Genomic DNA, 22,631 nt, shown 5'->3' with positions numbered 1-22,631 from the left:
GTGGCCTCGCTTGCAAATGACAAGTTTTGCTTGCTTCTCTTGCCAAAAATGTCACACAGATAATTTTCTGCGACTACCACGAGCACGGGATGCAAGGACGTGAGGGCTTGCCACTTCCTAGGCTAGCTCACTACTCGGACACGTTCATGAGACTACAGGTCAAGAAGCATGCAGCGAGGAACGGGGTGGATGCTGGCTTTGAGGTGACATAGCTAGAAAACATTCTCTTCAATAAATGCAAATTCTATCATTTAGTACTCCGGAACTGCATGTTTAATAAATTCACTTCGATTGTTCGCATGCAGGTATCAGATGTGCCTAGATCTCCGGCATTCAATGTTGCTTCTGGGAGTGCAGCTCTAGCCCAACCGTTGAACACACCAAGCCCTGGTGTGCATGCTACGGCTGCCGGATTTGGCATGGCCCAGGACAAGGAGGTGGATCCGCAGGTGTGTTACAACTTTTTTGTTCGCTTCTGTCAAGTATTGTACGGCTAGTAGTTTTTTGCCGATCCTTCCATGCGAAAGTAGACTGACAACTCTGCGTTTGTCCATGTGTAGATTCTAGCGGCTCTAAGGGAAGCAGTGGAGAACCAGTTCAGAAAACGCGAGGAGGCATTTGTCAAGATGGTCGATGAGGCGAAAGATAAGGTACTGGAAGAAATACGCACGAAGGCAGCTGCAAAACGGCAGAGAGATCTAGAGGAAACTCTAGATGATTTCATTGAAAAGGTTAAGAGGCAAGCTCCTGTTGCTGCGGCATTTCCTAATGTGAGCCAGTCCCGCATGTTCCAAGAAGGATGACAGGTATGCATCTGCGCAAGTGTACTTTCTAATTTTAGAAAGAATAAAGTGATTAGCGAGTATATAAAATGTGCATGCATATAGTTGTAGCAATGATGTGTTTTTATTTTAAGGGTCTGGTTTAAAAATTAGTGTGCCATGCATGGATTAGTGTGCCATGCATGCAGCCTAGAGGAGGAGGGGTGGTGGGTGAGGCACGAGTCTGCATGGATGTGGGCCACTGGTTTGCATGCACGATATATTCTAATACGTCGCCTGCTCTGCTTAAAGCCTGGATGCTAACAAACGGAGATCTAAATCTTTGTTTTATTCGACTAGATATTGTCACCGATCTCGCAGCAATGTCACGTGAGGCGGCGCGTTCTCTCATGGCTGTTGTGGTCCGAAACGAGGGTGCAAATAAGGAACATGGTATGTTTGGTCGCGATCACGCTAACATGTTCTTCCTTTTAGAAAAGCGTATATTGCAAAGGCTGATTGCTAATTATTGTTCCAGTGCCGGAAGCAGGCCAAGCTGCTCGTCAGGGCGCGGCCATTACAACCATCGAGTCTGCACGTGGAAAAGGTTGGTGCCAGCAAAAACGTGACATTGGTGAATTCCTTTTTTTTGGAGGTTAATTAATCTGCTTCACTACGTGTTATGGTTGCAGAGCCAGTGGCCCCGCTTGAGTATGATGAGCCTATGGTGCCTGATGACGAGCCGGAGGATAAGCCAATGATAGAAGATGTAAAAGGCAAAGGTCCTGCCATTCAATGTAAGTGATCGTTGACTTTTACATGCTAATTGCACGGCTGGTTTGTTCAGACAAAATGAATGGCCTCATGTATGCAATTTTCCGACCGCTGCAGTGCCTCCTCGTAGATGCATGAGACAGACTACCATGCATGAGGCCCTTGGCTGTGGTGCAAGGGATCAAGTGGTGCCTGATATGATGCATCGTGGAGATACCACCATGGGCGAAGGTTAGTGTATCCAGATCCAGACATGTGCTACTTTTTATTTTATGTTTACTTATATTGTTAATTGGAAAATGTGTGGGGCGTGTGTAGCTGTTGCGCCGGACCTGCCAGAACAACGTATTTCTACAGTCACACCGCTAGGGAACAAGAGGCTTGCCTTACCTGGAGGTGGCCAGCAGAGTAACCCACTACCTCTAGGTGCGTTCCAAAATTCTTCCTGTTGCATGCATGTTTAAATTGACCTTGGGCAGGACTGACATGTTCCTCTTGCGTGCAGCGGTTGTTCCAGCAATGCCACCCCAGCCACCTGCTCCACATAATTATGGCTTTTCGCCGTTTGAGCTGGAACTTCATCACTTCTTCTACCCAGACCACGTCTGCATGGGTTTATATGAGACGGCCGAAATGCTTAGCGAGCCGTCCGAACTTAGCAGGTTAGTTCCCGTTCCTGTGTTCTCCATACGGCAGAGCGCATCCTACTAGCGCATTGATAATTTACTGTTATTTGTGATTAGCAGGACTTGGTTCGAACACTTCAATCCTACTATCCTACGCCTGGATGGTCACAAGATCAAGTACCAGTTCAGTTTGCTTGGAGAAATGTTGTACACGAGACTCGATGCATGGGTGCGTGGGTGGAATGAGAGAGAGAGTAGGATGATGCAAGAGTACACCTGCCAAACTGGAGGGGTTTGGTTCCTCCTGATGTTCTGGTTAGTTCATTGTTAGTTCAATAAAAAAGGGACTAAGTGAAGCTCCATGATTTATGTCAACTATGCCGACCTTTCAAATATTTTTTATTGTTGGCAGCTACACATGGATAGCATCGATACTGCCGAGACACGCGAGCTCTTGTTGGGGATGCTTGCTGCACCAAGGCTAGGTTTTAGGCTCTGCCTGTGCCGTCTGGTACGTAGACACGTGCACACACCTGTTGCTAGCTGATTGAGTGAGTGGGTCCAGCTGATATAACTAATTCTATGGTTTGCAGATTATGATGCCAGCGTGGCTCTGCCATGCTTGGAGCTTGTACGTCTTTGACATGGAGCGCAAGATACTCAATGTGCTTGATCTGTTGTGCACAGATCAGACTACGTGTGTGTATGAGATAAAACATGGTAGTACGGTGCGCACGGTTGTTAGAGCTTTGAAGATTATTGGCATGATGATGGATGACGGCTGGGATATGGACATTACCAAATGGAAGGTGGTCTATAATGTGGGGATGCACGTTTCGTGCAGTGGGTGAGCAACAGTACTTGTTCATTAATTATGTTGGTTCTTATTTTTCCCGAGGAGCTAATATACTTTGAAAAATGTTGGCAGGGGTGAGACACCCGGGTACATTGCGTACTACGCTGACAATTTCAACGGTTTCGGCCTCGAGGAAGATGTCCCAGTTGTAAGTTCTCTTTATTAACTATTGCATTTTCATCATTTCTCTTCTTAAAAATGTGCTTAACTCACTCCTTAACTCGATTGCTTTTCATGTGCGAGAGCAGCATGGGCTTCCACAGCGTCGGAAGAGAATGCTTTACGAGACATTAGCATGCCAAGGCAACACTGCTCCTCGCCCTGGCATAATGGAGATAGTTGAGGAAGAGCAAGAATAGAGTTGCACCGAATGATTGCGTCATTCGGGCATCAGTTCGTTCGTGGCAAGGTGTGCCATTTTTTGTAGCTGGCTTGCAGCCGGTTTTGTCATCCAATGAGATGTGTTGGGATTGGCATTCACATTATCGCTTGAACTTGCTTAGTTGTAATTTCTATGTGGAGTGAGTTGCCATGCACGAGGGCAACTGTATTTTGTGAACACGACTTCTGGTTGCTAATCAGCCGTGACCATACATGAGTATGTGTCGGTTTGCATTAATTTGTTTGCAAGAAATGATTGAGTATGTTAGCCTAGCTAAACATGTTGAAAAGATAATGTTGTTGTTGTCTGGGCTGTACAGGGGGGTAGTCTCACCAGCTGCGCATGTGGGGGGTCAACATATATAAATAGTTTCCCAGCTGAGTGGTTGGGCCCACATCTCTTAGAGAAAAGTAGCCGTTGGGCAGGTCCTGTGCTATATAATCCTCCATCCCTTCGAGCTAGCAACGGCCAGAAGAGCGAGCCATGTCTTCTTCAAATTCTGCCACCTCTAGGGCGTCTTCTTCCTCAAGGCGTTCGTACGCTTCTAGCTTTAGGTCTCCGGTGAGATACAGAGTTGGCCCGATGGACTACCATCCAGCTGTGCCTTGCTGGTGTAGGCAAAGGCCGAAGGCGGCCATGTGGATCTCCTGGAGTGACGACAATCCAGGCAGGAGGTACTACACGTGCGCCAAGGCAAGGGTTAGTGTTTCGAAAACTCTTCTTCTTCTTACTATGAGGGCTTGAGTCTTGGTCTGTCAACTTGTCTTGTGGCAATGTTGTTGCAGATGGGGGGTGCGACTTCTACGCTTGGCACGATGATCCTATTGAAGATGAATTCCTGAAACAACTATTGAAGATGAATTCCTAAAACAACTATTGATCGATCTGCGGGACAAGGTTCGTCTGCTTGAACGAATGAATGACGAGCTCCGTTCGGAAGCAAGAGCAGTCCAACATTTTCAAGAAAGAAGTCAGGAGATTGCAGAGCAAGTCCCAGCGCGAAACCTTGCCAGACAGCACAGTGGGTACGTGCTGAAAGTTGTTGTGTGTGTTCTTGTGGTAGCACTTGTTTACAAGGTGTTCTGCATGTAGATGCAGATCGGTTGGCCTTGTGAACTACCTAGATCAATTTGCAAAGATTTATCAGAAATGTATCCCTGCCTTAGTGAGGCTTATGTTATCGAAGCATTCAAAGGTGAAAAAAATGCAATTGTTTCCGTAATGAAAGTGGGTAAATCCAGAAAATTATTCAGGTGCAGTTTTGTCTTCTTCATTTAGGTAGTAAAAAAATACATCTAGTTGGGGGAATGACTCGCAAATGATGTTCTTAAATAAGGGAAAGCATCAACCGATGCTGTTTCGAAACTGCTCGTCTTTCTAGCTGCCCTAAAGAACAAGGAACGTTCCTTTGATTGCTTCGAGTGAATCGTGTGCCGCCTTGGTTTGGTTCCCTTGCATCCGCATCAGCTCGTAAAACATGAGGTTGCTGTGTGATGCCAACGTCTCCTGAAAATTACAGAATTGTATTGGCAAAACAGAAATGAGCAGATGTAGATGGCTTTAGTATGTTCGACTAAAAATCAAAGTAATTACTTTGGTCAGCGGGATTTGTAGCCTGTCACCGTCGAAATTCCTAGCAAAGAAAGTAGCACCCAAGCCAGTTTCATCTCTAGAAAAAAATATAGATGGGCGGGCAATCAAAATCAGGGTGTAAACAGTGGCAAAACTGAAAATAAGAGTGACTACAATGGAAAGGGAAACATACCTCTCATTTTTTTCCCGCATTATGATCGGGAATGTGCGTCCCCAGTTAGTGGAATCACAGTGCCAAGAACTGAAGAAACTATGTAGACAGTTGAACAGGGCAGCATGCAGTTTGTTGCTTACAAACTCGTGCATGCTGACCCGTCGATTGCTATACCCAAATGGGCCAACTGCTGGGTCTAACACAATGATTTGTTTCCGCATCATATCAAATAAATATACAGCCCATCCATCTGGAAGAATTGCTGGGATGAACCACTGCATGAAGAAGAACGTGTTACATATGTTTAGTGTTGACAAATTGCCATAAAAAATTGATTTCATAAGTGTCGTACCATTCGGCATGAAGCTGGGTTGCAAAGACCTGTTCCTTCCTGAAACCCAGTGCGGATTGATTGAACAGTCAATGGATCGGCGTTCGACAAAACAGTTGTCTGCGAACATGATAAAAATGTGTCAGCTCTAGTAAAATGGGGTATGCATGTATGGAGCGGTAAAAAAACAGTTCAATTCGAGTGGACAAGGGTGATGGGTGTCTCACAGCAAAGTCAGGCTCTATGTACTTCCTCCAGATGTTCCAGGCGTGTCCTTAGAGCAAGACTGGTCCAGTTGGGCAAGCCTCCGAAAGATAGCAGTACATATCTCGTGTGACATTGGGTCTCCATGTGCAAGTTGTCGCTGGATTTCAACCCCTTCGATTGATATGAGCCTTGGTTTAAGGTGTATAATCCAATTCCTACAGTAATATTAAAAAAATGTGGTTAGGATATACTATGAATTTGGAGGGTCGACGTAAATAATTGATGTGTTGGGTCCAGGTTTATCTTGCCTCTGCAAATTGGTCATGGACGCTGCTGACATCCAGTCTCATATAGCCCTAAGCGCATTTTCTGGAGGGGGCGGGGATACCGAACCAACAACCCATGGGTCCCTCCCAAAGTTGCACTATGCCAGGTCAATCTTCACAGGTGCTCCGTCTATTGTTGCGCCAAACAAGATCGCCGTGGGTGCTGGACGGATCTCGGCATAATAAGTGACAAGGACGGCTGTTAGATCATCATACATTGACAGGATGCTGCTAGCGATGTCCATAAGTGTAGAATCTTCGGCTATTGGTCTCTGTTTTTGGCAAAGGTCATCTTCTCCAATGGAGGCTGGTAAACAAAGTCTCTTAGATGGACCGGACTGCATACTTGATGATAGGCTTCCATCCCTTTTCCTAGAAACTAAACTAGTAGCAGACACTTGACCTGAAAAATTGTGTAAGCTATGAGGTGGGGATGCATATGAAAAATGGTTGGGATTGTATCAAAAAACACACCTTCTGGCATTCCTGGTGCAGGAAGGCGTGGTCCAATCTTGGTGACTAGTGGAGTGCTTAGTTGTTCAGTTGATGGAGTTGGGGGCGGTTCGTCTATGGTTTTGTCTTCGCTCTTGAGGACACACATTTTCCGTCCGTGTGCTTTACAACATGTACACATTTCTCCAAGGCACGCCATTAGCTTGTCAGTGAATGTGAACATGTTTGATTGGAACGCTTACCGCATTTCCGATATGTTTGCCAGGCCGCGTGCATTTTGTTCCCGGAGGAGAATGCCAAGTTTCTGTGCTGACTATAGATTTTAGTACAAAGAAAAGGGAAACTCATGTTAGCAAGTTCCGACCTTTTCAGTATCAGGAGTGCACAAAAATTTGGTTGACAAAGGAAACAAAGATATGACAAAACTAACAAAATTGTGGATGGTACTTACTATGGTGGGGTACCGCGATCGTATATAGTTTGAAAACTCTTGCGGGCCATTCTTCGTGTAAGTAGATCGCAACATTGGCGAGCATGGAGTACTTGCTCTTTTCGGGTTGAAAGCTGGTTTGGCAATCTTTCCTGTGCCCACAACATTTAAATGTGACTCAATACCCCTTGCAGGCGTATCATCCCTGACCTGATTTCCGTAAACATAGTTAGTCCTGGATGAGAAAATGAAGAAAATTTGTCTTGTGGGTTGCGTATGCTGTTGGAAAATTGAAGAATAAGTTCAAACGTACCTTGCCACCGCTGAAAGTGACTTCACCACCTGGGATGTTTACTGTGATTTGCTCGACCATCTTTTTCATTGACTCATAATCGTACAAGCCTATTCTTGGTGTTACTCCTTGTTGCTTGTTTAGTAGACCGAGCTCTAAGTTGTCAAGAACAAACACCTGTTTTGCAGCAAAACATATGGGCATGAATGAATCTTGTTTTAAAAATGTAAAAAATGAATTTGTTTGCTAAAGAAATTACTTGCCTGCAGGAACAGATGGCATCCAACTATATGTATAGTTGGGTTCCTCTTTGAAACATCGGTTTTGAACTTCCTAACTGCTTGTAACAAATTCTTCAGCACATATGCCCCCAGTTCCAATCTTTGATCTTGTTGACATCGTTCAGTGCAGCCCAAAAATCTACTGATATGTAGTCATGTTTGGCGGTCGGAGCAAGCACATGTCCAATGATGAAAATCACAAAGGCAATTTTGAAACAATGCTTCTCTGTTTCCGTTGATTGTTCTGTTATGGGTGCAAGCAAGATTGATTCAGCAGCTTTTAGGTTGTGTGTGCCTTTCTCACCGAATGATGCTGCTACACGCGTGTACTCAATACAAGCTTCAGATGGTTCAACGCCTTCATCTTGAATGGTTAGATTGCCACATGGGATGCCAAATACATAATTTATATTCTTGTCAACCAAATCCAACACCCCCTGTGACTCCAGGTTCAAGGAGCATGAATCTAAATCAACTCTATCCATCAAGTACGCACTGTATTTCAGATTAATCTTTTGCCATGACTTCAACTCTAACATTCCTCCAAAACCGATTTCGCTAACTAACTGCCTCTTAAATTCGCTAAACTGAGCAATTACTGAAGCAGCCTTTAGCACATATAACCGCGAGGTGAAGCATGGTGTTCCAGCTAACCCCGTTGAACAACCTGATCCATCACCGTCGCTATTCCAATCTTCAACAGATTTGTCACTATTTTCTACACGGTTTATAACCATCGCAGCTTGTATCCCACTAAAAAGGCCTGACATTTTTATAACTCCCCTAAAAAATGCTGTGGCGATTTAGATTGAGGACGAACAAGCAAGAACACAAGAAAGAATGAACACGTTGGCGGCGAAAAACTAAGTGGGGATTGGCGTTCGGTACCTCTTCCGTGCGGAGCAAATCGCCGGCGGCTGGCGTCGCGCAACGCCGGCAGATGAGGGGGCTCGCCGTAGTAGCACCGCTCGGCGGCGAGGCACAGGCTGCCCCACCTAGATGCGTCGGAGCTGAGGTTCCGGTGAGGAAAACAGAGTGAGAGAGAACTAGGTTGGGTGGGGGAGGGAGATGACAACAGGGTGAGGTTGATGTGAGGGAATAGAAAAAATGAAGACGTGACACGACTCTAAAAGTGGGACACGGAGGGTGGCGTGTAGCTGTACCACATCGCCCAGAAAAACTTGCTGCACCCAATACTAATTAGGGGACATGTTTTCATTAGAGCGCATGTGTACCGTGGTCAAGTGGAATGGTCAAGTGCGTGTTTAACTAAAAGCTTCTAAAACTTCAAGTGTAAAGACAAGAAAATGTTGAAATGTTGCGGTAATCTGCTGACTACTGCTAATTCAGGTCATTAGGCATAACGTGGCGAGCGGGAGAACTGCCTTCCGTTCGGAAAACACTACCAACGTCATTAACGATGATTAAAAAAGGTGCACTATAGCACTAGTGTCTGTTTTATCTGCTCAGGGATTCGCCACGAAGGGACTTGTGCCTCCATTGCCTACGCAGTGGACAAGGGTCGACCACGACTTGCACATCCAGTTGGAGTGGACACGGCTCGACCACGACGTGCACGTCCCGCTGGTACAGATGAGAGAATGGCATGGTGCATCGGTGCTGCAAAGTCAAAACATGTGCGTACATGTCAGAAAGGTTGTAAGACACCCTAGGGGCTTTGCATGTGCGTGGGCCAGCGCTGGATCAATACAAGCAGAAAAAAAATCAAATACAGCCTCTATACAATGGCAGCGGGAATCTAGATGGTGGTCGGGCGGCAGGGATAGCGGCCTGCTGCTCGGCCTCCATTAGCATTTTTCGCTTTAGAAGCCACTATGCTGATGCGTATAAGGTTGCCATATATCGCAGCATGGCCCACATCTGCTATGCCGGCTGTTCGTACTTGGTACCCCTCCAAAACAAATCATGCACCACGAGTTGGGAGGTGTTGAGCAGGCACATGGGCCATGCATAGGAATCTTTCATCACGGCCTGATTAAAAATCAGCAGTCCCCTTAAAAACATGTTTGACAGACCCAAAACATTATTATTTTAAGTAAACAATAATGATCAAATCATGCTAATTAATTATTTTGCATTTAGCATGGCCCCTGGTTAAAAGTCGAGGTAAATTTTGGAAAATCAACGCAAGCAGCCAGATTCAAATTTTAACCCGGCATCCAGCACAGGAGACGCACGTAGGGTCTACGAGGCACATTCAGTACCTAGCTAGAATATAATTAGTTCTTCTTTTGAAAGTGAGATTATAGTTAGGTCTTTTTTTCGAAATAAAATATAGTTAGTTCTAATCAGCTCAGTTTGTTTCGGGTTAAAAAGGGATCATCACTTAACCATCATCTCCACGACGCCACCTGTACGAGACTCGGCACATATCCTCCGTCGGATTCCCGCATCACCTTAACTAAAGAAATCCCGCGACTGGTTCTTGAATCTTTCACCGGCACAACGCGGTGGATTAGATGATCATTCATTGTGATGTGGGGGTAGTTGGGGAGGAAAGCTCCAGCATGGCATGTCATTAAACTAGTTGAGCATTGTTCACGTTCCTTCGCTTCGTCCAAACCCTATGCCTCACGCTAAATCTGACGCGTTCTCTTCTGACTCGATACAATATTGTATACCACCGGTCTAATGTATAACGAAGCCTGGATTGTTCGTAAATACAGCGTGGACAACGGCAAGGGAATCACGATCCTTATATGAGCGAGTGAGATAACATCCTACGAGGTGCTCGTCCGCTGAAAATGCGCTCTATGTCTTGTTTGTATATGCTGCTCACTTGGTCCAGTATAGAGGACTAGAGGTCCATGGAAGCACATAGATGAAGATATGTCACCAGGGCTAAGTCTCGCTTACTGCGAGACATGGCACGTCTAGGTATCGATTTATGCAAGACCTAACGTAGCCTCGCCTCAAGAGATATGCTAGTGGGCTGGCCAGTAACGTGCTTCCGCTGATATTTGTTCATTAGTTTTTTTTTACTTTTTCCTCTCTCTCTCTCTCTCTCTCTCTCTCTCTCTCTCTCTCTCTCTCTCTCTCTCTCTCTCTCTCTCTCTCTCTCTCTCTCTCTCTCTCTCTCAGGACCTTCAAAGACATGGTGACGATACTAATTAAATGTTTGTACATTTCAACATGGTTTACGGGTTACAAAAAAATGATCATGAGATATTCTAAAAAAATTATACAATGTAAAAAATGTCTGCGTAATTCAAAAAAATATTTCATCCTATTCAAAAAGTGTCTCATTTAAAAAAATGTTCACATGTATCAATTTTTTGTCATATTGAAAATGTTTATAAAATGTTCGTATGGTTTAAAAAGTTCATGCCATTAAAATAATGTACCACGTGCATTTGGAATGTACCACGTCATTAAAAGAAAATGGAAAAGAAAACACGTTTTCTATTTTTCTTTCTTTCACGAGAGGCACGGTTTTGATTCCGCGAGAGGCATGGTCGTGGTTTCGTGGGAGGCACGGCCGTGCCTGTTTTGGAAAGGGAAAAAACCGTGCTCCGGGTTTGGTTTTTTCGTTCAATTTTTTTCATGAAAAAGGTCCGTCAAAACCTATCAACATGAGATCTAGCTTTGAAGATCTCAACATGAGGAATCCAACGATGAAAACGGTTCGAGATTTGAACGCACGGTTTAAGAGATAAAACATTTTGAATAAATGGGTATACGAAAAAAGGGAAAACTCCCAGGTTGCGACAAGTGGCGCACATGCAACACGTCACTTGTCACAACTTGGGAAGGTGGGAGTGATCTTTGCAAGGAGTACTCCTCAATTAGTGATTTCATGTTTTCGAAGCTTCGGTGCGGATTTTCTTCTACTCTGTTTCTATGTGTTTTTGTATTGGTTTTCCGTCGATCCTTTTTTCTTTCCCTTTTTTATTTGTATTTTATTCTTCATTTTTTCAAATACATGTTGACTTTTTGTACATATTTAGTCTACACATTAAACATTTTTTAGATACACATTGAACAGTTTTTTATTCGAGTAGATGTTGAACATTTTGTCAAATTCCCATTGAGAAAATTGTATATGTTGACCATTTTTCAGATACATTGAACATTTTTTAAATACTCACTGAACATTATTCCGAATATATGTTGAACATTTGTCAAATGCACATTGAACATTTTTCAAATTCATGGTGAACTTTTTTTGACACACATTGAACATATTTTTCACAAATGTCATGATTTTTTCAAAAAAAAATCAAGAAATATTTCTTAAGTGTAAAACATTTGTCAAGTGCACATTAAACAACTTTAAAATACATGATGATTTTATTTATCCTGGATCACACATTTAAAAAATCCATGAACATTTTTCAAGTGTTTCATGTTTCTAAATGTCATAGAATTTTTATAATTGTTTGAAACATGTTTCCAAAATTATGAAGTTTTTATTAAATTGTGTAAACATTTTGTAAAAATGTCAAGAACATATTTCAGAAACAAACAAACATTTTAAAAAGTTATGTGAACATTTTCAAAATTATCCGAATGATATTCTACATTGCATGAACATTTTTTAATTCATAGTGAGTTTTTCAAAAATAAAGTAATGTGTTTTTAAAAAGAATATACATTCTTTTCGTTATTTCATCGGGGTCCTATCCAAGAGAACAGATCCAAACCTTATTAGGCGCCTTCAGGGCTAGTTTGGATCATGTCCACGGCCGCGTGCCTAGGCATAGGGCTGCCTGGCTGGCGTGGACATGGTTTCAGATTATTATTCTGTCTGGTCAGACAACGCTGGGTGAGAGGCGTTTGGTTATTGCCCTAAGCCTGGATAGTCATTAGGAATAAAAAAGATCAGCTCATGGGTCCATGTATGATGAACAGTTTGTCATTAAAGCCCAGGCAGCTGCTTTGTGTGCCCAGGCGCCCAAATTGTCATGCCTTGCTCAGGCTAGTTACCTCCATGGCTGCACTGCCCAGGCTAACCACCTGCATGCAAACCCCTAGGCCAGGCTATACTAGGCATTTTCAGGACATGTGAACCAAACAACTCACATGCGACGTCGAGGCACACGGCAGGCCAGGTGAGGCTTCCCGAGGACGCGAACCAAACTAGTTGTAAGTGCTCTTGAAGTTTATTTGGCAAACCGACGCACAAACACCCTCCACCTTGGTCTTGGCCCATTTATTTATTTTTCTCTCCATTGTGACCGCAATTTTTGGCACACTTCGCAGTGCACTGAATGAATCAGCCCATGTAAGTGGTCGCTTCTTGTTTTTTCCGAAACGTTCCCAGCCAAATTTTTTTTTAGTCTTTTCCTTTTTCCATTTTGCTTTTTTGGCGAACTTTTGCAAATGTGTTTTGTTTTCAAATTTGTAAACTTTTAAAAATCTGTGATCTTGTTTAGAATCCATGGATATTTTTTGAATGCATGAACTTTTTTCAAATTTGCAAACTTTTTAATATTTATGAACTTTTTCCTCAAATCCCATGAACTTTTTCGAGTTCATTTTCAAATGCGCGAACTTTTTTTGAACCCATGATGTTTTTTCAAATTCGTGAACATTATTCTTCAATTTATGAGTTTTTGAACATTTCATATTTTTCCCAAAAAGTCAACGGTCAACTACGAACCAAAGCGATCAGGAACTGGGAGAAGTGGTGCGTCGCGAGGGAGCTAGTTATCGGACCAGCCCACAGAGCGGGGCGCGTGAGTGCTCGCTCCTTTATCTGGCAAAGAAGGCGCTGAGTAGGAGGTCTCGAGAACAGCCCCCCCCCCCCCCCCTCCCCAAAAATCTATTGTTAAGCCCTTAAAATGGTAGATGGCAAGTAAAAAAGTACTATGTATATCTCTGCAATTTGTGAATGACACGTTTATTAAAAAAAATCTTGAAACTCAAAATTAAGCATTCTTTATATGAGAAATGTGTCATTGTTCGGAAGAGGATTTCGAGCACTGGGGTGCTCCCCCCCCCCCTATCCTATGAGTATTGAATTCAAAAAACAAGCCAGCAAAATCCAAAAAAATCTGGAATTTTGTGATATCAAATCTGGGTGCCCAATATACCCCGGTGTGAAGTTTCTTGAAAAAAATACTAGGAAACATATTCACAGTAAAAAAAGAAATCATATATATAGAAAAAAAAATGTTTGAATGGATTGTAGGCCGGACTTTATTTTCTTCGCACAGATATATTTTCTGGTATTTTTTCATGAAACTTCACACGGGAGTATATTGGGCACCCAGGTATAATACCCCAAATTCCAAGTTTTTTTAAATTTTCCTGGCACTTTTTGAAAATAATATTCGTATAGGGGGTGGAGTATCCAGGAGCTCCTGTGTTGTATCATTGTTCTAGCTTTCATTAATACCAATTCTTCAATCATATATTTTTCGGTGAATGATTGACTATCGTACGTGACTCCAGGCAGCGGCCTCCTCCCCAACAAGGGTTCCCCCGCCTCCTACCGGCGCCATCACCGGTCCGCCTCGTCTCCGGTGGCCTTAGGGTCATGGGAGCGTGGCGGATCCGGCCCTTGCCGATGGGAGGGATCCGTTTGTAGATGTGTCTTCGAGATTTTTTAGGGTTTGTGTCCAACTCATCCGGGCTCGGGCCTCGGCCATGGGGGTGAAGCCTTTGTACTGGCCCAGGTTTCGATAGTGAGTCACACACTGAAAATTTGCCCTTGATAATCTCTTCAACACAATCTGAGAAGAGCGGAGCACAAAAAAACCAACGGGGATCGTTCAAATAAACCGATGGACCCTCATGCAGTCACAGGACATTCACGGACAATGTGTGTTAGCTGGGAGTAAAGTCTGAAGTAATCCTTGACTTTGTAGATGCCGACCCAAATGAACCCTCATCTTCAAATCCCCGAAGTTGATACTTTGACCTTAAGGATCCCGGTCTTTTCTAGCCATAGTCACGTTTGGCGTACTAGGGAAAGAGACGATCAGGTTCATCCGCTACTCTCACTGATAGTATGGGTCCACAAATCATATTCATCTCTCTCCTCTATCCTCTTCTCTCCTGACCCCCTTTCCCTCTCGAGCCCCCGACTCCCCTTTCCCTCGCCACTACCAAGAGATCCCTCTTGCCTCTCCTACGAGCCAGGCATGCAGTGATTTGTGTCAACGACCAGGCCGACTAAGTCCCGCCGACCATCAGAGGCGGCGGCTGTTGGAGAACTTTGGATGGTGGGGTTGGACAGAGTGGTGGCGGCACGCGATGGGGTCTCAACAGAGCGTGACGTGGCCACCAGGGGCAACGCGTGATGCAGCTAAGGTTGGTATATCGTGGCGGCCTGCACGCGGCTCGACCACGGCGAGCACGGCGACGAACGGGCTAGCCGGCAAATGATGCGCGCGATCAGTGGGGCTAAGGTACGCGGTGGGCGGCGGTAGCCGGCCTATCACGCGGCATCCGCGACTGCCATAAACGACGCTTGGTGTCGGGGGGATGACCCCCTGGTAGGAAAATTATGACCTAACGATTTTCCAAAACAACGGGGCGACAAGCACCCCACCATCAGGCTTGCCCCGCCATCCGGTCGGCCGGCTCTAGGCCATCTGGGCATAGCAGTAAAGCTCGACCCGGCCGGGCCAGCTCCTGCTTAGGCTGACAAGACGACCGGACACCCCCTCCTACGATGGGCGGATGTGGCTACAATGCTCCTATGGCCCCCGACCGAGGCAGGCGTGGCTACGCTGCGCCCCGAGACCATGCCCTAGAGACAGCGGCGGCGACCCAGCGCGGTCCTGTAGCGAGTCGGCGCCCACCACTCCGTGACGCAAAAAAATGAAGGAAATATGCCCTAGAGGAAATAATAAAGTTGTTATTTATATTTCCTTATATCATGATAAATGTTCATTATTCATGCTAGAATTGTATTAACCGGAAACTTAGTACATGTGTGAATACATAGACAAAACAGAGTGTCCCTAGTATGCCTCTACTTGACTAGCTTTTTAATCAAAGATGGTTAAGTTTCCCAACCATAGACATGTGTTGTCATTTTATGAATGGGATCACATCATTAGAGAATGATGTGATGGACAAGACCCATCCGTTAGCTTAGCATAACGATCGTTAAGTTTTATCGTTGTTGATTTCTTAATTACTTATACATATTCCTCTGACTATGAGATTATGCAACCTCCGAATACCGGAGGAACACCTTGTGTGCTATCAAACGTCACAACGTAACTGGGTGATTATAAAGATGCTCTACAGGTGTCTCCGAAGGTGTTTTTTGGGTTGGCATAGATCGAGATTAGGATTTTTCACTCCGAGTATCGGAGAGGTATCTCTGGGCCCTCTTGGTAATGCACATCACTATAAGCCTTGCAAGCAATGTGACAAATGAGCTAGTTATGGGATAATGCATTACGGAACGAGTAAAGAGACTTGCTGGTAATGAGATTGAACTAGGTATGATGATACCGACGATCGAATCTCGGGCAAGTAACATACTGATGACAAAGGGAATGACGTATGTTGTTATGCGGTTTGACCGATAAAGATCTTCATAGAATATCTAGGAACCAATATGAGCATCTAAGTTCTGCTATTGGTTATTGATTGGAGATGTCTCTCGGTCATGTCTACATAGTTATCAAACACGTAGGGTCCGCACGCTTAACGTTCGATGACGATTTGTATTATGATTTGTGTGTTTTGGTGACCGAAGTTTGTTCGGAGTCCCGGATGAGATCACGGACATGACGAGGAGTCTCAAAATGGTTGAGACGTAAATATTGATATATTGGAAGGTTATATACGGACACCAGAATAGTTCCGAAGAGGTTCGGGGATTTATCGGAGTACCGGGAGGCTACCGGAACCCCTCGGGAAATTTAATGGGCCTCATGGGCCATAGTGGAGAGAGGGAGGGAGCACACACTGTTGACACCTGATTTTGGCAAGATACAGATTGCAATGAAGATGGTCTCAAGTGAACAGGTTTTCAGCATGAAAAGATTCACGTCGCCGAGTGGAACCACTTTGATGTTTTGGTTATATTCATTTGACTTTATCTTACGGACCGAAATTGTACTCCGAGTGGCATAATTCAATGTTTCGAGTGGTTTTTGGCCAATCACGTATTCAAGATGACCTCGGATGAAGGAGAACTCTTAAGGAATTGTCTTCGTCTCGTCGAGGCAATCAATTTTTATATATAAATCATCTCAATTTGAGTTCATATGCAAAAGTTAGAGGCAATACACTGCAGACCGAACCTCAACGGAAATATGGCGCGAGGTGCCACACACTTGTCTGATAGGTTGCGCGAGTAATTCGGCCATCAAGACAGCCTTCAATCGAAAAACCTTCAACACGAAAAAGTTTTGTCTCGTCGAGTCGATCGTTTTTCATATAAAATTTGTCTCAATATGAGGTCGTATGCGACCTGGAGAGGCAAATCAAGATCAGGCTGTGTTTTCAGTCGGGAAATCCGAGTGAAAAGTTTACCATCCGAGTGAAAACCTACCGATCGAGTAAAAGGTCGAGTGAAAAACTTATCGATCGAGTAAAAGATTGGCTTCCGAGTGAAAATATAGCAATCCGACTGAAAATATAGCAATCCGAGTGAAATTATCATCCGAGTGAAGTTATTCCGAGTGAAAAGATTACCATCGGAATGAAAACTTGACGTTCTAATAAGATATTGCCTTGCGAGCGAAATATAGTCATCCGAGTGAAAGATTGTCTTCCGAGTGAAACTATAGTCATCCGAATGAAAGATTGTCTTCCGAGTGAAAGACTCTAACATCCGAGTGAAAAGGTCCAGTCGGACGAAAAACTCTAATATCCGAGTGGATGAGCTCGGGTCCGAGTGAAACTAAAGATGTGCCCGAAAGGTAATCCAGATGACCTCGGATGGAAAAGTGATCAACACGGAAGTTGTGTGCATTGTCAAAACAGTGAACTTTGGTTTTGGAGTCATTATCATATGAGATAGTATACGGCCTGTAAGTTCACTACGAGTCTCGGACAATCCAGTCCGTTACATGACCGAGTCCGACTGGATATTAAAGATGGCTTTGTAGAGTATTTAAGATGGTCTTATTTGGAAAAGTGTTCAACATAAGGATTGTTCGTCTCGTCGATGCGCACAAGTTTCATATTTGGGCCGTCTTGATCGGAGGTCATATGCAAGCTCGGCGGCCCGCGCAAGGAGGAAGACAGAAGTTGGGCCAGATTCAGACTGAATCCGAGTTGGAATAGAACTAGGACTCTAGGACGTGAATTGATGTAATTTTTTTGTAAGGAAAGCCTAGATGAATCCTTTGCTTGTACGGGAAGTCCAGACGCCTCTTATATATGTTGGGGGTGATGGTCGATTTAACAACACCAATCGAACAAACACATCTACTACTTTTTCGTGTTCATCTACTTTTTATCTCTCCCTTGTATCTTTCTTCTCGTTCTTTGCTAGTTCTTCATGCTGGAGGGCTGTGAATCCACAAGGCTCTAGGGGCGAGCGAATTGACCTGGAGCAGCCCATAGCCACCGCGAGCCCTGACGGGGTCCCTCCCGGGCAAGCGGGGCTTCGGGTCTACAAAAGCATCTGCCGGCTGTCTTGCGTATCACGCTGCCGGTCGGATCTCCTTCGACGCGAGCTGCGGTGCATCACCCCCGGCGTCGAGGGTACACGGTGATGTGTTCGTGTGTGAACACACTTTTTGGCGACTCCGATGGGGAAGAAGCTTTGAACAGTCTCCAGCATGTTCTTGCTACGAGGAGAGCGTCATCGAGCGGCTGCAATCTACAACGGTAACACGTATCATCAATCTCCTTACGTAGATGCAAATAGCCATTATGTTGATGTTGCTAGATCTTTCAATGGACATGTCATGTCGGCTAGGCCTAACGAGCAAAGGCCGACTAGTTATTCCGTTGGAGAAACTTGGAATTTACATAATCGCGGCATGCAACTTATGAATCTGAACTTTCGTGCATCGACAACATCTTTTAATATGCCGGTGAACAACACGATTTGTTCGAGTGATCAATATATGACACCTCATGTGCAGGAGGGCATCTCACAGTTTTATACATCGGCAGCCAACTCGCAATATGCGGGTTTATCCCCAAACATGCCGATGAATGAGGCAATCGGCCATGCTTCCATTAGCTATTTGGCCGTTTATCCTCAGTCATAATATAATACACCTCATGATATTAATTGTTCAACATCATATGCAACTAAAAGTATTCATGACTCAGATCACTTGTATGGCCGAGTGAATGGAGATTCTTGTAACGCCCCGAGACCGATGTGCCAGGTGTCTTGCGGTTATTCGCTGTTGTTGCCTTGTCATTGCTTGCGTGTCATGCATTCCATATCATGTCATCATGTGCATTGCATCATCATGTTTTCAAAACCTGCATTCGTCCGGGTTCCCCCAGTTCCTTCTGTTGTCCGTTCTGAGCCCAGCCACACTTGCACGCGCCCGCGGCATGTCCGAAATATTATTTCATAAGTGGCCAGAAAATGTTCTAGGAATGGGATGAAAGTTGGCATGCGATCTTATTTTAGTGTAGGAAGACCGCCTGTCAAATTTCATCGCGTTCGGAGTTCGTTTGATAGCCCAACCGTTAAACTATAGCGGCAGTATAGCCAGCCAATCGTCGGACGTTTTCGGTCTCCGGAAACAGTCGCAGGGCCTTTCGCTCTTCTCTTTTCTCAGTCTGAGGCCTTCTTCACAGTCCACTACCACCGTCAGGCCCAACCTAATCTCTCTCGTCAGCCCGCGGTCCTCCTCGCGCGCGCCCGGAAGTTGTCCCGAACCCGACCCAGGGAGTCGTCACCATTGGGTCCAAAACATCGCCAAACATCTACAAAATATCATCGTTTTATTTATTGGATTCTTTAGCATATTTATTCTCGTCTGTCGAATTTCGATCCGATGATCCAGATCCCTCTCTCTTCACCTACATGCTATATATAGCCCCTAACCCTAAATTCTAGGGACCTTGTCCCATCCATCCAATCCCCACACCGCCGCCACTCCCTTTGTTTTCAGCGCCGAACCAACCAGTCTCATCCGCCCCGATCCAACATTCGGTCTGCCTCCTCCTCCCCCCCCCCACGCTCGATCTTCCCCGCAACCAGTTGGCGCCCGGTCCAGGATGGATCGAGGCCACAGCCTCGCACGCCTCTGCCTCCCCTGCATCTTGAGCAAGTCCGGCCGCACGCAGCTCCTTCGTCCCTGACCGCGGCCGCGCACCGTTCGTCGCCAGCAAAAACCCAGCAGATGAGTCACCGCCGGCTTCCTTTTTCCTCTCCCCTGTTTTCCTCTCTTACCTCCTTTAATCTCTCTCCCGCCCTCGTTTGTTTTTCTCCTCTGCCAGGAAACAAACGGAGCTCGCCCCTGCTGTCCTGGTCGCCGGTGCAAGGTTCTGCACCTCCCGTGCTCGCCGCCGTCCCGTCTTCCTCCTCGTCGCGCGGATCCAGGAGGAGCCCCCGCCGCCTGCGACCTCCATCTGCGCCCTTCCCGTCGTCTAGACCCGCCGCCCTGCCAAATACCTCGCCGGAGTAGGCTACCAGCACCGCCGCCCTGTTTTTGCCGCCATCTGCCCACTCCTCGCCGGAGAACGACGCCCTGCCCTGGAACCGCTCGTCTCTGCCGCTGCTGTTACCTCTGAACCCCGCCCCCGCTGCAGTGTTCGTTCTTCAGAGACAAGAGCAGAGTCGCTCGCTCGACTCGTTCGCGTCGACCGCAGCCCGATCCAGATCAACTCGTCCCACCGCGTCGAGCAAGGCCCAGCTGGCTCCCCTGCGAGCCCTGCACGGCCTACCTCTCCTCCAGCGTGAGGCCTCCTCTATGTTCTTTTGAACGGGCCAAGCCCATGGTAAGCCAGATCAGCGCCAGGGTATGGTTCATCTCGAGCATAAGACCTTTTCACCATAGTTCCATTGTAGCCCATCTGGTTAACAGCACGTGCACACATCCAAGGGGTCTGGGGTTTGAGTCCCAGGCGCCCCAATTTTTGCTCTGTTTTTTCTGTATACTGTTGCACGCACACAACCACATCCACTTCGGGCCAGATCTGCTATTGGGCTTCCACAGTGAGCAGCATTCAGCCCACATTTTTTTTGTTCGCTGCGATTTTTCTAATTTCAAGGGCATGCATATTTACAAAATATGCCATCATTTTGATTTGTTCATAACTAAATATCCGTGCATCCAAATAAAACATGTCATATATGAAACATGCTTAGAATTTCATCTAGTTTAAAAATATGCAACTTTCATCCATGTTTAAAATATTTAAAATGATGTTTGGTTAAATTTGCTCCTATGCCATGTAAAAATGATTTAATTCATAACAAATTAACCGTAGCTCGGTTTTAAACAAACTTTATATGTAAATGGGGTAGAAAAATGCCTAGTTTAACATGGTGGTACCAATTTGCATGTTTAATAACTCTAAAATTGTGTTTGGGGAAGATCAGTCTCAAACCTAATTTATGCATATGGGGATTTACCGGAATTGTTGTTCGTTGCTTCCGGCCTCATTTAAACTTGACTAGATAGGTAGCCTTACTTTGCTTCACCCTCTTGCCATGCTAACAACATTTAATATTGTTGGGTACATAAACGAGATCGAACTAAGTAACCCGAATGTGGTGTTCCGTCAATATGCATCCCGTTGCATATTGAGCTCCACTTAATTTGTAGGATTGTTTGTGCATTTTGCCATGCGATGCCTCTTTAAACCGGACATGCATCATACTTGGTTGTGCATCATGCCATGTCTATGTGGTGGTTGTTTACTATGTTGTTTCCGGTGTTGCTTCTTCGGGTTGGTTCCGATAATGTCGCGTTTGTGAGAAACCGTTTGTCTACGTCCGTTTGTCTTCTTCATGGACTCGTTCTTCTTCCTTGCGGGATTTCAGGCAAGATGACCATACCCTCGAAATCACTTATATCTTTGCTTGCTAGATGCTCGCTCTTTTGCTATGCCTATGCTGCGATACCTACCACTTGCTTATCATGCCTCCCATGTTGTTAAGCCAAGCCTCTAACCCACCTTATCCTAGCAAACCGTTGTTTTGGCTATGTTACCGCTTTGCTTAGCCCCTCTTATAGCGTTGTTAGTTGTAGGTGAAGATGAAGTTTGTACCTTGTTGGTACATGGATATGTTGTTCCTTGTTGGAACATGTTTACTTGTTGGGATATCACAATATATCTTATCTAATTAATGCATCTATATACTTGGTAAAGGGTGGAAGGCTCGGCCTTATGCCCGGTGTTCTGTTCCACTCTTGCCGCCCTAGTTTCCGTCATATCGGTGTTATGTTCCCGGATTTTGCGTTCCTTACGCGGTTGGGTTATAATGGGAACCCCTTGACAGTTCGCCTTGAATAAAAATCTTCCAGCAAGGCCCAACATTGGTTTTACCATTCGCCACCTAGCCTTTTTCTTTCCCTTGGGTAGGCCTGCCCAAGGGTCATCTTTATTAAACCCCCAGGCCAGTGCTCCTCTGAGTGTTGGTCCAAACTGAGCGATGTCCGGAGCTACCAGGGGCAACTCTGGGCTGGCCCACCCGACGTCTGGCTCATCCGGTGTGCCCTGAGAACGAGATATGTGTAGCTCCTATCAGGATTTGTCGGCACATCTGGGTGGCTTTGCTGGTCTTGTTTTACCATTATCGAAATGTCTTGTAACCAGGATTCCGAGTCTGATCGGGTCTTCCCGCTAGAAGGAATATCCTTCGTTGACCATGAGAGCTTGTGATGGGCTAAGTTGGGACACCCCTGCAGGGATTTGAACTTTCGAAAGCCGTGCCCGCGGTTATGGGCAGATGGGAATTTGTTAATGTCCGGTTGTAGAAAACCTGAAGTTGATCTTAATTAAAATACATCAACCGCGTGTGTAACCATGATGGTCTCTTCTCGGCGGAGTCCGGGAAGTGAACATGGTGTTGGAGTTATGCTTGACGTAGGTTGTTCTAGGATCACTTCTTGATCATAGTTATTCGACCGTGCTTTTGCCTTCTCTTCTCGCTCTCATTTGCGTATGTTAGCCACCAAATATGCTGGTCGCTTGCTGCAGCTCCACCTCATACCTCTTACCCTACCTATAAGCTTAAATAGTCTTGATCGCGAGGGTGCGAGATTGCTGAGTCCCCGTGACTCACAGATACTTCCAAAACCAGTT

General features: G+C 45.3%; 2 protein-coding genes and 2 long non-coding RNA genes across 4 annotated transcripts; 1 reads left to right on the top strand and 3 right to left on the bottom strand.

Annotated features, from left to right (window-relative positions):
• Nucleotides 1-587: 587 nt before the first annotated feature.
• Nucleotides 588-3,508, top strand: LOC123081639 (uncharacterized). The gene is made up of 12 exons (XM_044504185.1): nt 588-806; nt 1,122-1,214; nt 1,300-1,368; nt 1,454-1,558; nt 1,653-1,766; nt 1,854-1,961; nt 2,041-2,197; nt 2,282-2,476; nt 2,574-2,672; nt 2,755-3,008; nt 3,090-3,165; nt 3,266-3,508. The coding sequence occupies exons 1-9, from the start codon at nt 800-802 to the stop codon at nt 2,644-2,646; spliced, it is 921 nt and encodes a 306-aa protein (XP_044360120.1). The 5' UTR covers nt 588-799; the 3' UTR covers nt 2,647-2,672; nt 2,755-3,008; nt 3,090-3,165; nt 3,266-3,508.
• A 1,114-nt stretch (nt 3,509-4,622) lies between these two features.
• LOC123084889 (uncharacterized) lies at nt 4,623-5,896 on the bottom strand. The gene is made up of 5 exons (XM_044506422.1): nt 5,705-5,896; nt 5,499-5,597; nt 5,165-5,421; nt 4,993-5,068; nt 4,623-4,905 (listed from the first exon to the last, which is right to left on the bottom strand). Exons 2-5 carry the CDS (start codon nt 5,499-5,501, stop codon nt 4,786-4,788), a joined length of 456 nt encoding a protein of 151 aa, XP_044362357.1. The 5' UTR covers nt 5,502-5,597; nt 5,705-5,896; the 3' UTR covers nt 4,623-4,785.
• A 101-nt stretch (nt 5,897-5,997) lies between these two features.
• Nucleotides 5,998-7,361, bottom strand: LOC123084890 (uncharacterized). Its single transcript, XR_006439442.1, has 4 exons — nt 7,207-7,361; nt 6,915-7,103; nt 6,485-6,776; nt 5,998-6,413 (listed from the first exon to the last, which is right to left on the bottom strand). It is a non-coding gene; the product is annotated as an uncharacterized lncRNA (long non-coding RNA).
• Nucleotides 7,362-7,580: 219 nt separating this feature from the next.
• LOC123084893 (uncharacterized) lies at nt 7,581-8,555 on the bottom strand. The gene is made up of 2 exons (XR_006439443.1): nt 8,355-8,555; nt 7,581-8,249 (listed from the first exon to the last, which is right to left on the bottom strand). It is a non-coding gene; the product is annotated as an uncharacterized lncRNA (long non-coding RNA).
• Between the last annotated feature and the right edge of the window lie 14,076 nt (nt 8,556-22,631).

This window comes from Triticum aestivum, chromosome 4A, assembly GCF_018294505.1.
Source record: "Triticum aestivum cultivar Chinese Spring chromosome 4A, IWGSC CS RefSeq v2.1, whole genome shotgun sequence".
In the NCBI taxonomy this organism is placed as follows: Eukaryota; Viridiplantae; Streptophyta; class Magnoliopsida; order Poales; family Poaceae; genus Triticum; species Triticum aestivum.
This window is presented reverse-complemented; position numbering and strand designations above follow the sequence as displayed.

Coding starts and splice junctions, on each gene's coding strand:
- LOC123081639 (XM_044504185.1), top strand. Junction 1,962..2,040: donor GAGTAACCCACTACCTCTAG/GTGCGTTCCAAA, acceptor TCTTGCGTGCAG/CGGTTGTTCCAGCAATGCCA. Junction 2,477..2,573: donor TGGTTCCTCCTGATGTTCTG/GTTAGTTCATTG, acceptor TATTGTTGGCAG/CTACACATGGATAGCATCGA.
- LOC123084889 (XM_044506422.1), bottom strand. Junction 5,069..5,164: donor ATGCGGGAAAAAAATGAGAG/GTATGTTTCCCT, acceptor ATTTTTTTCTAG/AGATGAAACTGGCTTGGGTG. Junction 4,906..4,992: donor TACAAATCCCGCTGACCAAA/GTAATTACTTTG, acceptor TGTAATTTTCAG/GAGACGTTGGCATCACACAG.